The 12,150-nt window shown below is 43.9% G+C and overlaps 2 protein-coding genes across 3 annotated transcripts; one reads left to right on the top strand and one right to left on the bottom strand.

Moving 5' to 3' along the window:
• The first annotated feature begins 2,107 nt into the window (after positions 1-2,107).
• On the top strand, positions 2,108-4,398 carry LOC116640619 (ATPase inhibitor, mitochondrial-like). Of its 2 annotated transcripts, none has more exons than XM_032417740.1 (3): positions 2,108-2,209; positions 2,362-2,444; positions 4,129-4,398. In XM_032417740.1, the coding sequence occupies exons 1-3, from the start codon at positions 2,183-2,185 to the stop codon at positions 4,274-4,276; spliced, it is 258 nt and encodes an 85-aa protein (XP_032273631.1). In that variant the 5' UTR covers positions 2,108-2,182; the 3' UTR covers positions 4,277-4,398. The 2 variants fall into 2 exon arrangements, with proteins under 2 accessions (XP_032273631.1, XP_032273621.1); XM_032417730.1 differs by having other exon boundaries at positions 2,121-2,269.
• A 1,575-nt stretch (positions 4,399-5,973) lies between these two features.
• Positions 5,974-11,963, bottom strand: LOC116638841 (ATPase inhibitor, mitochondrial-like). The gene is made up of 3 exons (XM_032414983.1): positions 11,883-11,963; positions 10,555-10,643; positions 5,974-6,112 (listed from the first exon to the last, which is right to left on the bottom strand). The coding sequence occupies exons 1-3, from the start codon at positions 11,961-11,963 to the stop codon at positions 5,974-5,976; spliced, it is 309 nt and encodes a 102-aa protein (XP_032270874.1).
• Between the last annotated feature and the right edge of the window lie 187 nt (positions 11,964-12,150).

Below are 12,150 nucleotides of genomic sequence, written 5' to 3'. Positions count from 1 at the left end.
CTTTTTTAAATTGAGGTGAGATATACATAACATATAATTAAAATGGATAATTCAGTGTTTCTTAGTACACTCATAGTATTGTGCAACCACCAACCTCTGTCTAGTTCCAAAAGTTTCATCACCCCGAAAGGATATCTGGCACCTATGATGTATTTCCTCCCCATTCCCCCTTCTACTCAACCCCTTACAACAATCTGTGTTCTGCCTCTATGGATTTACCTATTCTGGACATCTCATAATGCAATCATACAATATGTGGCCTTTTGTGTCTGCCTTCTTTCACTGAGCATAATGTTTTCAAGTTTCATCCAAGGTATAGCATGTGTCATTCTTTCTTTTTTTTTTTAAGATTTTTTATTTATTTGACAGAGAGAGAGATAGCGACAGCAGGAACATAAAAAGGTGGAGTGGGAGAGGGAGAAGCAGGCTTCCCGCCGAGCAGGGAGCTGATGCGGGGCTCGATCCGAGGACCCTGGGATTATGACCTGGGCCGAAGGCAGACGCTTAACGACTGAGCCATCCAGGCACCCCTATTTCATTATTTTTTATGTCTGAATGTTATTCTGCTGTATAAATATACCACAATTTGTTTTCATTCATCAAATGATAAACATTTGGATTGTTTCCATCTTCTAGCTATTGTGAAATGATGCTGCTATGAACATGTGTGTACATGTATTTGAGTACCAGTTTTCAGTTTTGGGGGGGTACATACCTTGAAGTGAAATTGCTGAGTCTTACGGTGATTCTGTATTTAACTTTTTAAGCAACTGCCAAGCTATTTTCCACAGTAGCTGAACCATTTTACATTCCCACCAGCAACATGCGGGGGTTACAGTTTTTCCACATCCTCACTAACACTTGTTATTTTCCTTTATTGTTTTTTTAAATTATAGCCATCCGAGTGTCTACACAATCCTTTGCACAAACTCAGTAAGACCCTCCATTGAATGCCTAGCCTAAAAGATAATCAAGAAACAGCAGTACCTGAAAAATAGAACAGTTTCTGAAACTAGAATGGCACTTAAATATCACCTAGAAACACAGGAAATTATTACCACTAGGTAGTGGGCTTATGAGTGATTATTATTTCTATCTTTCTGCTTTTGTGTTTTTCCAAGTTTTCTGCCATGAACATTTGAAAATGTGCCCTGCAGGCATTTCTTATCATTTAAGTCATACAAACTAGGGCTGGTATTTTTCCAACCAAAAGATGATCAATAAAAACAGTTCTACAATTTCACAGAAAGCAAAGAAGATATTTTTATAATCACGAATAAGATAATCTGGCCCAACCCTCTCATCTAAAGGAGGAAAAACTGGGCTCAGAGAGAAAAAATGACTTAGGAAAAGGCTATAAACCACTATGGTCTTTTTCACATTTGTTGGATGGTGAAAGGGAGGTCATGGCAAAGCCTTCCCCATACTCCTACTTATGCTCTTTTCCACTTCATTACCTCACATTGCCAGAAGTCCAGTTATCAAGCCTGTTCAATTACATATTAATGCATTTTACAAATATTAATTCAGTGCCTACTTGACCAAAGCCCTGATAACTTCAAATGGTGAAAAGCACAAAGAGAGAGCGAGAAAGAACAAAATGTAGCCATATTAGAATGACTAAGGAGGTTGGGGAAAGTTTCTGAGGTGACCTTTAAGCTGTGACTTGAGTGACATGTCAATGCAACAGAAGAACGCTGGCACCTCTTAAGAGACTACATACACATACACATATAAAAAATTTTCCCCAGAACCCTAAGTCGGAGCATTCTTGACATAGCCCCCCAACCCCTACATTAGCCATCTTATCGATGCTACGTCCAGGAAAGGGAAGGCTTCCTTTGAGTGTTTTAACAACTTCAGGATTGGAATCGTGGGATGGGCTGGATGCCGCGCCTCACTCTAATGGGTCCAAGGGCCCGGATTTGGACTTCAGACGGCGTTCCTCCTCCATTATTATTCTCCAGGCCTTTGGCCCCAAAGACCTTGCTAGGGATTGGCTACGAATAGGCCCGCCTCTCGCTCAGGATTCGCTGTGAACTGCAGGAACCCCGCCTCCTCCACTTCATAATTCGCTACTGCTCGGTTCATCCCGCCTCTCCATCGAAAAGATTGGCTGCCTGGCTCCCAAAGTCATTAGCGCCCGCAGAGAGGTGACTGGAGAAGTCCTGCTACAACAACAATGGCTGGCACCGCGTTGGGCTCCCGGGTGCGGCTGGGTGTGTGGGGCGTTAGGGCCTTAGAAGCCCGAGGCTTCAGCTCCGAACGGGTACGCCGGCGGTAGTGTCCGCAGCCCCAGCCCTAAACGCGGATTCCATCTCCCTTTCGCACCTTTACCGACGTTCTCACCTCTCTCCGCAGTCAGACTCCGGCGCGGGCTCGATCCGGGAGGCAGGTGGGGCCTTCGGAAAGAGAGAGCAAGCTGAAGAGGAACGATACTTCCGGTGAGGTCCACGGAGCCCCGAGTCCAGTCCAGATCTCTCAGGGCCCTTCGATCCTTCTTAAACTGAGTCGCCCGGGCACCTGGGTGGCTCAGTAGGTTGAGCAGCCCACTCTTGGTTTCCGCTGCGGTCGTGATCTCGGGTTGTGGGATCGAGCCCGGGGTCGGGCTCCGTGCTGGGAGGGGAGTTTGCGTGGGATTCTCTCTCTCCTCCCTCCGCCCCCCCCCCCCCCCCCCCCCCCCCCCCCCCCCGCCCTCCCTCTCTTGAATAGATAAATCTTTAAAAGGAAAAAAAAAAAAAACTTCCAATGGCTCTACCCTTCCCTCCCTGGTCCCTGGGGCTCCCATCCCCCGATAGAACTAGCGGGCCCTGAACCCATTACCCCCAACACTTGAGGTCCTGACTGTCGCCACCTATAGGGCGCTTACAGTGCCCTGCAGAACAGTTCAGGGGTCCCAAACCCAAGCCATTTCCACGCGCGGGTCTCCAGAACTCACAAACCATGGCTCAACTCTTTCTGAATCATTGACCATGCCCACCCATGGAGTTCTCCCCAGTCTTGCGAAATGGCTTCCAGGTTCTTCCAAGATGTCTAGGTCCTACTGCCCAATACTTGCAGACCCCCTGAGCCTGATTTCCTCGGCCTTCAACCACCCATAACCCCTCTACTCTTTCTTTCTTTTCTCCTCCACATGGAGTCCCTGGCTCTCCAGACCCTCAGCCATTTTCAGACCCCCACATGTATTCCAATTCCGCCAGAGTGCTTCCAACCAAGGCAGCAGCTCCTAGTTGGAACCTCCTCCCCCACTTGGAGACTTTTGCACTGCCCAGCCCAGCCCAGCCCAGCGACTGGGCTGGATAGATTTCTCTCCTGTGTAAGAGTACAGAGCAGTTTGGACCTAGGGACTCTTTCCTAGCCCTAAATTATCATTTACTGACTTCTGTACCCAGGGGGGAACAGTGTGGAACTAATCTCGCTTCTGCTTCTCCTCCTTTGGTCTAGCTTTTAACTTCTCCCCTTTATTGCTCACTCTTAAGAGTTATCACCATGGCACCTGCCATACCAGAGAACCAAAACACAGCCCTTAGATACCATCTAACTGGACATCAACATTTTACAGTTAAGGAAAACTGAGGCCCCTATGTGCTCAAACCAACATTTGAATGTCCCTTCTTGAGACCTAAATTGGGCTGGCAAGTACTTTATTTCCCCTTCATTTTGGCCTTTACAGTGAGCCATGCATTTCCCTAGGCAAAGAAAGCCCTAGATAAATTGAGATAGGACATGGATATTTGTCCATCCTTCCCTCCTTTTGCTCTTCCCCCCCCCCCCCGAAAAAAGGGATTCTGATCTCTGGGTGGTTCCTGTCCTAAGGTATATGGGACTTAATGTCACACCTCTCTGGAGTTTTCTAAAGAGAAATCTGAAATGAATAACTCATAGATAATGGAATTTCAGGCACTAGCACCAGGAAAATGGAATCATTTTGGTCATCCTTAAGGTGGATATATCTCAAGATGGAGTATTCTTTCACTAGTGGGGCTTGAGTGGGTAGTAGAGGATGACCAGCCAGACTTCAATGGGATTGGGACTCCCGTTCTTTGCCTTAGGTATTGCAGGTTATGCTTAGAGATCTCTGTGGGGTGAAGGATTGGGATTTAATGCAGATCCACTGTATCCTTGTAGAGCACGCAATAGAGAACAACTGGCAGCCTTGAAGAAACACCATGAAGAGGAAATCACCCATCATATAAAGGAAATTGAACGTCTGCAGAAAGAAATTGAGCGGCACAAGAAGAAGATCAAACATCTAAAACATGATGATGATGATTAAACATACACACTTCCCATAGCATAGCTACATATCATTGCCCACTTCTATGGAAACATAGTTCTGGTTTTATTAATATCTATCTGTGTGCTGCCGACAGATTATAATAAATTGTCATCAGTGAATTGTGTCTAATGCCTTCTTCCACTATCTGGAGAGGGGTAGGGGGACATACTACTGGACTTCTAAAATGAATCAGATAGGGGCACCTGGGTGGTTCAGTTGGTTAAGCTTCCAGCTCTTGATTTGGGCTCAGGTCATGATCTCAGAGTCGTGGGATCGAGCTCCCACTTCGGGCTCCATGCTCAGGGCAGAGTCTGCTTGAGATTCTCCCTCTCTCTGCCGTCCCACTCGTTGCATACTCTCTCTTGCTCTCTCTCTCTCTCTCTCAAATAAATAAATAAATCTTTTTTTAAAACAATGAATCGGGCGCCTGGGTGGCTCAGTTGAGCAACTGCCTTCGGCTCGGGTCATGGTCCCGGGGTCCTGGGATCAAGCCCCATGTCGGGCTTCCTGCTTCACCAGAGGCCTGCTTTTCCCTCTCCTACTCCCCCTGCTTGTGTTCCCTCTCATGCTGTCTCTCTCTCTCTCTCTCAAATAAATAAAAATCTTACAAAAAAAATGAATCAGGGTACCTACAATAGGGAGCTCAAAGATGGAGCACAGTGATAAGTGCTATGTAATTTATAGGGGGAGGGGGACTATGACACTAGGAAAGGTCCCTTTCTCTGTCTGACACTAGTCAGAGGTGTTCAGAGAAAGCTTGAAAAATAAACCCTAATCCAAGACATAAGATCAAGAGCAGCCTGGAAAACAGGAATGATTGCTTAAGAGGATACAATTCAAGGCACCATCAGTCTATTTTGCAGATGGGCACCTGGCTGGCTCAGTAGAACATGCTACTCTTCGTCTCAGGGTCCTAAGTTCAAGCCCCATATTGGGTATAGAGCTTACTAAAAAAAAAAAAAGTGATTAGAGAACACTTCATATGAGCTAGTTATCTTTGTTCTAATTCGCCTTGTGCAAATTGAAAGAACTAGAATTAGAAATTATGTTTTACCTACAGTTGCCCAGTATTGTGGAGTTGAGACTTCCAAGTTTGTTAATAACAGAGAATCAGAATTTCCTTAGATTATATTTTGCTTTGCTGAGTGTTCTTGATTCAAATTTGACTGTAAGGCTTGTTTAACTAAATTATTACACAAACTGTAACTCCTCCAGGCCAAAAAAAAGTGACATTTTGGGCCAATAACAAGACATTTTCAATTCACCAGTTTAATGGATTATTTGCCCTAGAATTGTAATGAGTACTTTGTTGTGAGACCCTATTACAAAAAGGCCTTTAGGACCATTGAATGATAAAAGTTCAGACAAGTCATTGACCCTACTCCTGCAGACAAGATACTAAATGTCTGTTTCCAAAACATGTCCATGATGCTGCTAGTGGAAAGTTTATGGACACTCCAGAGATGTGAATGCTGAGATTCAAGTGGCCAGCAATGAGATTACCTTAAAGATGCAGTGCAAAAAATTATCGTAAGTCACATGCCTTTTTTTTTAACTTTACAAGAGTACAAAGTTTGAAAAGTTAGTTGAACAAGTAATTTGGGATTTAATGCAGATCCACTGTATCCTTGTAGAGCACGCACTAAAGAACAACTGGCAGCCTTGAAGAAACACCATGAAGAGGAAATCACCCATCATATAAAGGAAATTGAACGTTTGATCTTCTTGTGCCGCTCAATTTCTTTCTGCAGACGTTCAATTTCCTTTATATGATGGGTGATTTCCTCTTCATGGTGTTTCTTCAAGGCTGCCAGTTGTTCTTTAGTGCGTGCTCTACAAGGATACAGTGGATCTGCATTAAATCCCATTTTGCATTTTGTGAGCCTCTCCCCCAGCCCGTACTAAAAGGCTTACAAAATCCCTTAAGTTTGTGATGATAGTATTCTCATGACTTCTAATCAACAATTACCTTGTTAGAAGTTATGTTCCTGAGTGTGCCATCTGCTCTTGAGATCTATTTTAAATTAAAGTCACTCTAATAATGATCAAATAAAGCAAGCAAAAAGTTGAAACTTGAAGAGTAAGCTCGAATTCTTAGGAAGATAAAATGAATAATTTTTGGAGCAGCTTAATTTAAGACTACCTGAACTTTATGAAAGTGGTAACTCATGGTCTTGTTGTGACATATCTGTGGTTAATTTTTCTATCCTGTCATAATAAAAGCAAGATATAAATATTATTTAAAAATACATTTTAAAAATATCTCTTAAATATATTTGTTTAAATATATCTTTGTTAAAATCCTAAGGTAATTTATGTGATTTGAGCCAGTAACCACAGACACATAGCACAGGTCATAAGATTCCCCAGAAGCACCCCAGATGTTTCTTGAAATTTGGAAAGTACTACAGCAGGCGTTCTTTTTTTTTTTTTTTTTTAAGATTTTATTTATTTATTTGTCAGAGAGAGAGAGCCCAAGCAGGGGGAGCAGCAGACAGAGGGAGAAGCAGGCTCCCTGCTGAGCAAGGAGCCCCATGTAGGACTTAATCACGGGATCACGACCTGAGCGAAGGCAGATGCTTAACCAACTGAGCCACCCAGGCGTCCCTACAGCAGGAGTTCTTAAAGTGCCCCCAAGCCAGCAGCATCAGCGTCACCTGGGAACTTGTTAGAAAGGTAAGTTCTCAGGCCCCATCACAGACCAGCTAAAACTGAGGGTTAAACCCAGAAATTGTTTAACAAGCTTCCCCAAGTGATTCTAATGTCCACTAAAGTTTGAGGACCACTGTACAAGTAGTTTCTAATGACATTTGCTGGCATTCTTGGGCATAGAACACTTTTATAAAAGCAGATTATTAGGCATAATAATACATATATCTAATATAGTTCTTCATATGAATGCCATTTCAGAATAAAAAGATATGTTAAGATTATTCTTGTACAAAACATATTAACATAAGAGCATAGCATTCCCTGGAATAAAATCCTTTTTGTTTACAAGTAACAGACAACCAGCACAATCTGGCTTAAGGAAGAGAAAAGGGGTGATTTTTTTAAAGAATAGGGGCTCTTGTCTCCAAATCTCAAGAAAACCTGAACAAACAAAACTCAGGAAAGGCAGGGACCAGAGAAGCTCTGAGAACTGCAAGAGCAGATTTGTTGAAGCAGCCCTAACCATCTGAGTCAGAATCATTGGAGTCCTTTTTTTTTTTTAAGATTTCTATGGAATTTTACACAATGAAGTTATTGAAGTTATTCAACAATTGCACAGCAGTTTATGAGCATGTCATAATTACTTGCTTATTAAATCTTGTGAGATTTCTGGCAAATAGATCCATGCCATTAGTTTATTTTTTTTTAAGATTTTATTTACTTATTTGAGAGAGAGAGTGAAAGAGAGAGGGAGAGAGAGAGAGAGACCACGAGCAGGGGGAGGGGCAGAGGGAGAAGCAGGGTCCCCGCTGAGCATGGAGCCCAATATGGGACTCGATCCCAGGACCCTGGGATCAAGACCTGAGCCAAAGGCAGACGCTTAACCAACTGAGGCACCCGGGGGTCCCTAGTTTTTTTTGTTTTTTGTTTTTTTTTAAATTCAATTAGCCAACATAGAGTACATACTTAGTTTCAGATGTAGTGTTCAATAATTTATCAGTTGCATATAACACCCAGTGCTCATCACATTACGTGCCCTCCTTAATGCCCATCACCCAATTTTATAAGCAAAGTAACCGAAGCAGGGAATTGTGAAGTTTCTCAAGGTCACACAACCAGGTTTCTGCTAAGCAAGAACTTTCCTTCAAAGTTCCTGCTCTCACAGGGGCACCAGGGTTAAGCATCTGCCTTCGGCTCAGGTCATGATCCCAGGGTCCTGGGATTGAGCCCTGCATTGGGCTCTCTGCTCAGTGGGGAGTCTGCTTCTCCCTCTGCCCCTCCCCCCTGCTTGTGTGCTCTCTCTCTCTGTCTCTCAAATAAATAAAAAAATCTTAAAAAAAAAAAGCTCCTGCTCCTACAAACTTATGTTGCAATCCCAGTGTAGTGGTTCAGCTGCCCATTATTAGTTTCCCTCTCAAGATGTGGGACAGGTTGGGGGCGTGCCTGAACATCTGGGAATGAGGGATAATGGTGAAGACTCCTGGAAGTAAATGTAGAAGTGCCAGTGGTTGGTGTTGGCATGGGCATTAGCATTTTGTCTGCATCATGGACCCTATCAGTATGTCAGTGCATGCCTAGATGATGCAAACACACATTTGCAATAGAGTCTAGTTTGAGATTTTCACATCAGAAAGTCCAAAGTTGTAATTCCTAACCCAGGCAGCACATCAAAATAACTGAGAGTTTTAAAATTGAGCCAAAGCCTCAGGACCAATAAATCCAAATCTCTGAGACTGGGGTGTGAGCTTGGGTATTTTCAAAAAGCTCCCCCTTTTTCCAATATGTGACCAGAGTTGTAAACCACTGGTATAAAGGAGCCCTGCAGATCTGTTGATATGGTTGGGCAGGTTGTTCACTGGATAAGGACACCTAACTAAAGGGGCCAGGGAGGACTAAAATTCAGCCCACACCCTGCTCATCAAGCAGTGTACTCTAGTTTAGGGGTGGCATCTACCCTGAAAGTCACCTTTTTTTTTTTTTAAAGACTTTATTTCTTTATTTGACAGAGACAGAGCGAGAGAGGGAACACAAGCAGGGGGAGTGGGAGAGGGAGAAGGGAGGGGTGCCTGGGTGGCTCAGTCAGTTAAGCGTCCAACTGTTGGTTTTAGCTCAGGTCATGATCTCAGGGTCATGAGATTGAGCCCCACATGGGGTTCTGCACTCTGCAGGGAGTCTGCTTGAGATGGTCTCTCTCCCTCTCCCTCTGCCCCTCCCCCCATGCATGTGCTCTCTCTCTCTCTCTCATGAATAAATAAATAAATAAATAAATAAATAAAATATTTTTTAAAAGATGTCTATTCAAGTCCTTTACATATTTTGAATTGTCTTTTGATTGTTGTTTTTTTTTTAAGATTTTTTTATATTTGACAGAGAGAGATCACGAGTAGAAGAGAGAAGCAGAGGGAGAGGAAGGGGGACAAGCAAACTCCCCACTGAGCACAAAGCCCAAGGTGGGGCTCAACATGGGGCTTGATCCCAAGACCCTGAGATCATGACCTGAGCCTAAGTCAGATGCTTAACCAACTGAGCTACCCAGGCGCCCCTGTTGTTGAGTTTTAAGAATTCTTTATATATTCTGGACATAAGATCTGTCTGCAGACCCATCCTCTGTGCTGTCTGGAAGTTGCAGAAGAGTATATATATATATATATATATATATAGTTTGCTACATATATAGATATTTGCTACATATATATAAATATGTGTTTGTGTGTGTATCTGTATATATATTCCAAATATACATAAATATACAAAATAAGAAGGAAATACTCATACCATTTATAGTCCTCATTTCTGTAACTGGTCATGGTTGTACCTGGTATTTTTTTTTAAGTAGGCTCCAAGCCCAGCATGGAGCCCAATGCAGGGCTCTAACTCATGACTCTAAGATCAAGACATCATCTGAGATCAAGAGTCAGATGCTTAACTGCCTGAGCCCCCCAGGCACTCTTGTAGCTGGTATTTTTAACTTCCTTCTTCCCCTACTCATTCTTTTTTTTTTTTTTTTAAAGATTTTATTTATTCGTTTGACAGAAAGAGAGAGAGTGAGACTACAAGCAGGTGGAGCAAGAGAAGCAGGCTCCCCGCCGAGCCAGGAACCTGATGAGGGGCTCGATCTCAGGACCCTGGGACCACGACCCGAGCCAAAGGCAGATGCTTAACTGACTGAGCTACCCAGGTGCCCCCCACTACTCATTCTGTATTCCCTTTGCCTTCAAAGGGAAGCCTGCAAGCACCTCAGCTGGTATGGTTCTTTACATGGTAGGTTGACCCAAACCTTCATTCCTAAAGGGTCTGGGCCATTAGTAGTCCTGCCAGGATTGAGCTGCAATTTTCCATTAACCTTAACACAGGGCATGATAATACTAAGAGATGCTCTAAGGGTCTCCTGTGTTTTTTGTTTTTTGTTTTTTTTAAGATTTTATTTATTTGACAGAGAGAGACACAGCGAGAGAGGGAACACAAGCAGGGGGAGTGGAGAGGGAGAAGCAGGCTTCCCGCTGAGCAGGGAGCCCGATGCGGGGCTCGATCCCAGGACCCTGAGATCATGACCTGAGCCGCAGGCAGATGCTTAATGACTGAGCCACCCAGGCGCCCCAGGGTCTCCTGTGTTTTAGACATACTCTTCCTTACTTCCACTGTGGAGTAGTAGTCCAATTTCTCCTTGGTAGTCAGGATCAGTCCCCCTTGCCAGCACAGTAACTCGCTTTGCCTATTGATTCAGAGGCATAAGGAGTCAAAAATGGCCAGGCAGCAGTCCTACCTTCCACTTCAATAGAACCATTGTTTGGAAATAAGACCTCTAGGCCAACAGAGCATAAGTTCACAGGAATAAGAAGCAAAATTTTGCTAGTGGGGCACTAGGGGTAATATAGTGAGTGGTGTCATTCCCATTTCCACCCCTTGATTCCTAGACCTGTGAATCCTAGCTATGGGAGAAGCATCACCATATACGGGATGCTGACTCAGAGCATATACAGCTTTTGGAAGAACCTTGCCCCAGCCCTGCAAGGTATTGCCACCCAGCTAGCACTGAGTCTTCAAAAGGCCATTCCACTGTCATATCAAGCCAACCGCTCCAGGATGGTAGGGAACATGGTAAAACCAGTGAACTCCATAAGCATGGGCCCATCGCTACACTTCATTTGCTGTCAAGTGAGCTCCTTGACCAGAAGCAACGCTGTGTGGAATATTATAATGGTACATAACACATTCTGTAAGCCCATGGATGATGGTTTTGGCAAAAGCATTGCATGTAAGGAAGATAACTTTGTTATCCAGGGTGTCTATTCCAGTGAGAATCAAACACTTCTCCTTCCATGATAGAAGGGGTCCAATGTAACCAACCAATGTAACCAACCTACCATCAGTAGGTAATCACTCCAGGGAATGGTGTCATATCAGGAGGTCTTTTTTTAAATTTTATTTAATTTTTTTTTTAAAGATTTATTTATTTATTTGACAGAGAGAGACACAGCAAGAGAGGGAACACAAGCAGGGGGAGTGGGAGAGGGAGAAGCAGGCTTCCCATGGAGCAGGGAGCCCGATGTGGGGCTCGATCCCAGGACCTGGGATCATGACCTGAGCTGAAGGCAGGCGCTTAACGACTGAGCCACGCAGGCGCCCCCATATCAGGAGGTCTTGTTGATCATTACTCCTGGCAGATTTGGCACGCAGCAGTAGCTATAGCCAGGCTGGCCTTGGTGAGTGGAAGTCCATATTGCTGAGACCAGGCATAACCTCCTTGCTACCATGGCCACTTTGTGGATGAGCCCATTAGGTGATGACAGGGGTGGCTGGAGAAAAAGGTTGACTGGTATCTACATAATAGGTCATCCTGTCCACTTAATTATTAACATTTCCTTTGCTGAGGTCACTCTTTGGTGAGCATTCATATATGACAGAAATATCTTCATATTTTTTGCCCATTTAGAGAGGTCTATCTACATACCTCTTCCCCAAATTCTCTTGTCATCAATTTTTCAATCATATTCCTTCCAAGTCTCTTATATCCAGCCAAACCATTGGCCATAGCCCATGAAGCAGTATATAATTGTATGTCTAGCCATATTTCTTCTTCCAAAAAAAGTGTGCAACCAGGAGCAATACTTGCATTTCTGCCCACTGGGAGGATTTTCCTTCACTGCTGACCTTCACGATGTCCAAGAAAGCGGTTACAGCTGTCTACTACAGCTGTCTACTACAGCTGTCTACTACGC

Source organism: Phoca vitulina, unplaced genomic scaffold (assembly GCF_004348235.1).
Source record: "Phoca vitulina isolate PV1807 unplaced genomic scaffold, GSC_HSeal_1.0 scaffold2, whole genome shotgun sequence".
In the NCBI taxonomy this organism is placed as follows: Eukaryota; Metazoa; Chordata; class Mammalia; order Carnivora; family Phocidae; genus Phoca; species Phoca vitulina.
Note: the sequence above shows the minus strand (reverse complement) of the source record. Positions and strands in the feature narration are given on the sequence as shown.

Coding starts and splice junctions, on each gene's coding strand:
- LOC116638841 (XM_032414983.1), bottom strand. CDS start 11,963: ATGGCCAATGGTTTGGCTGGATATAAGAGACTTGGAAGGAATATGATT. Junction 10,644..11,882: donor CAAGAGAATTTGGGGAAGAG/GTATGTAGATAG, acceptor CTGAATCAATAG/GCAAAGCGAGTTACTGTGCT. Junction 6,113..10,554: donor CACAGTGGAAGTAAGGAAGA/GTATGTCTAAAA, acceptor GTATCCTTGTAG/AGCACGCACTAAAGAACAAC.
- LOC116640619 (XM_032417730.1), top strand. CDS start 2,183: ATGGCTGGCACCGCGTTGGGCTCCCGGGTGCGGCTGGGTGTGTGGGGC. Junction 2,270..2,361: donor GAGGCTTCAGCTCCGAACGG/GTACGCCGGCGG, acceptor CTCTCTCCGCAG/TCAGACTCCGGCGCGGGCTC. Junction 2,445..4,128: donor GAAGAGGAACGATACTTCCG/GTGAGGTCCACG, acceptor GTATCCTTGTAG/AGCACGCAATAGAGAACAAC.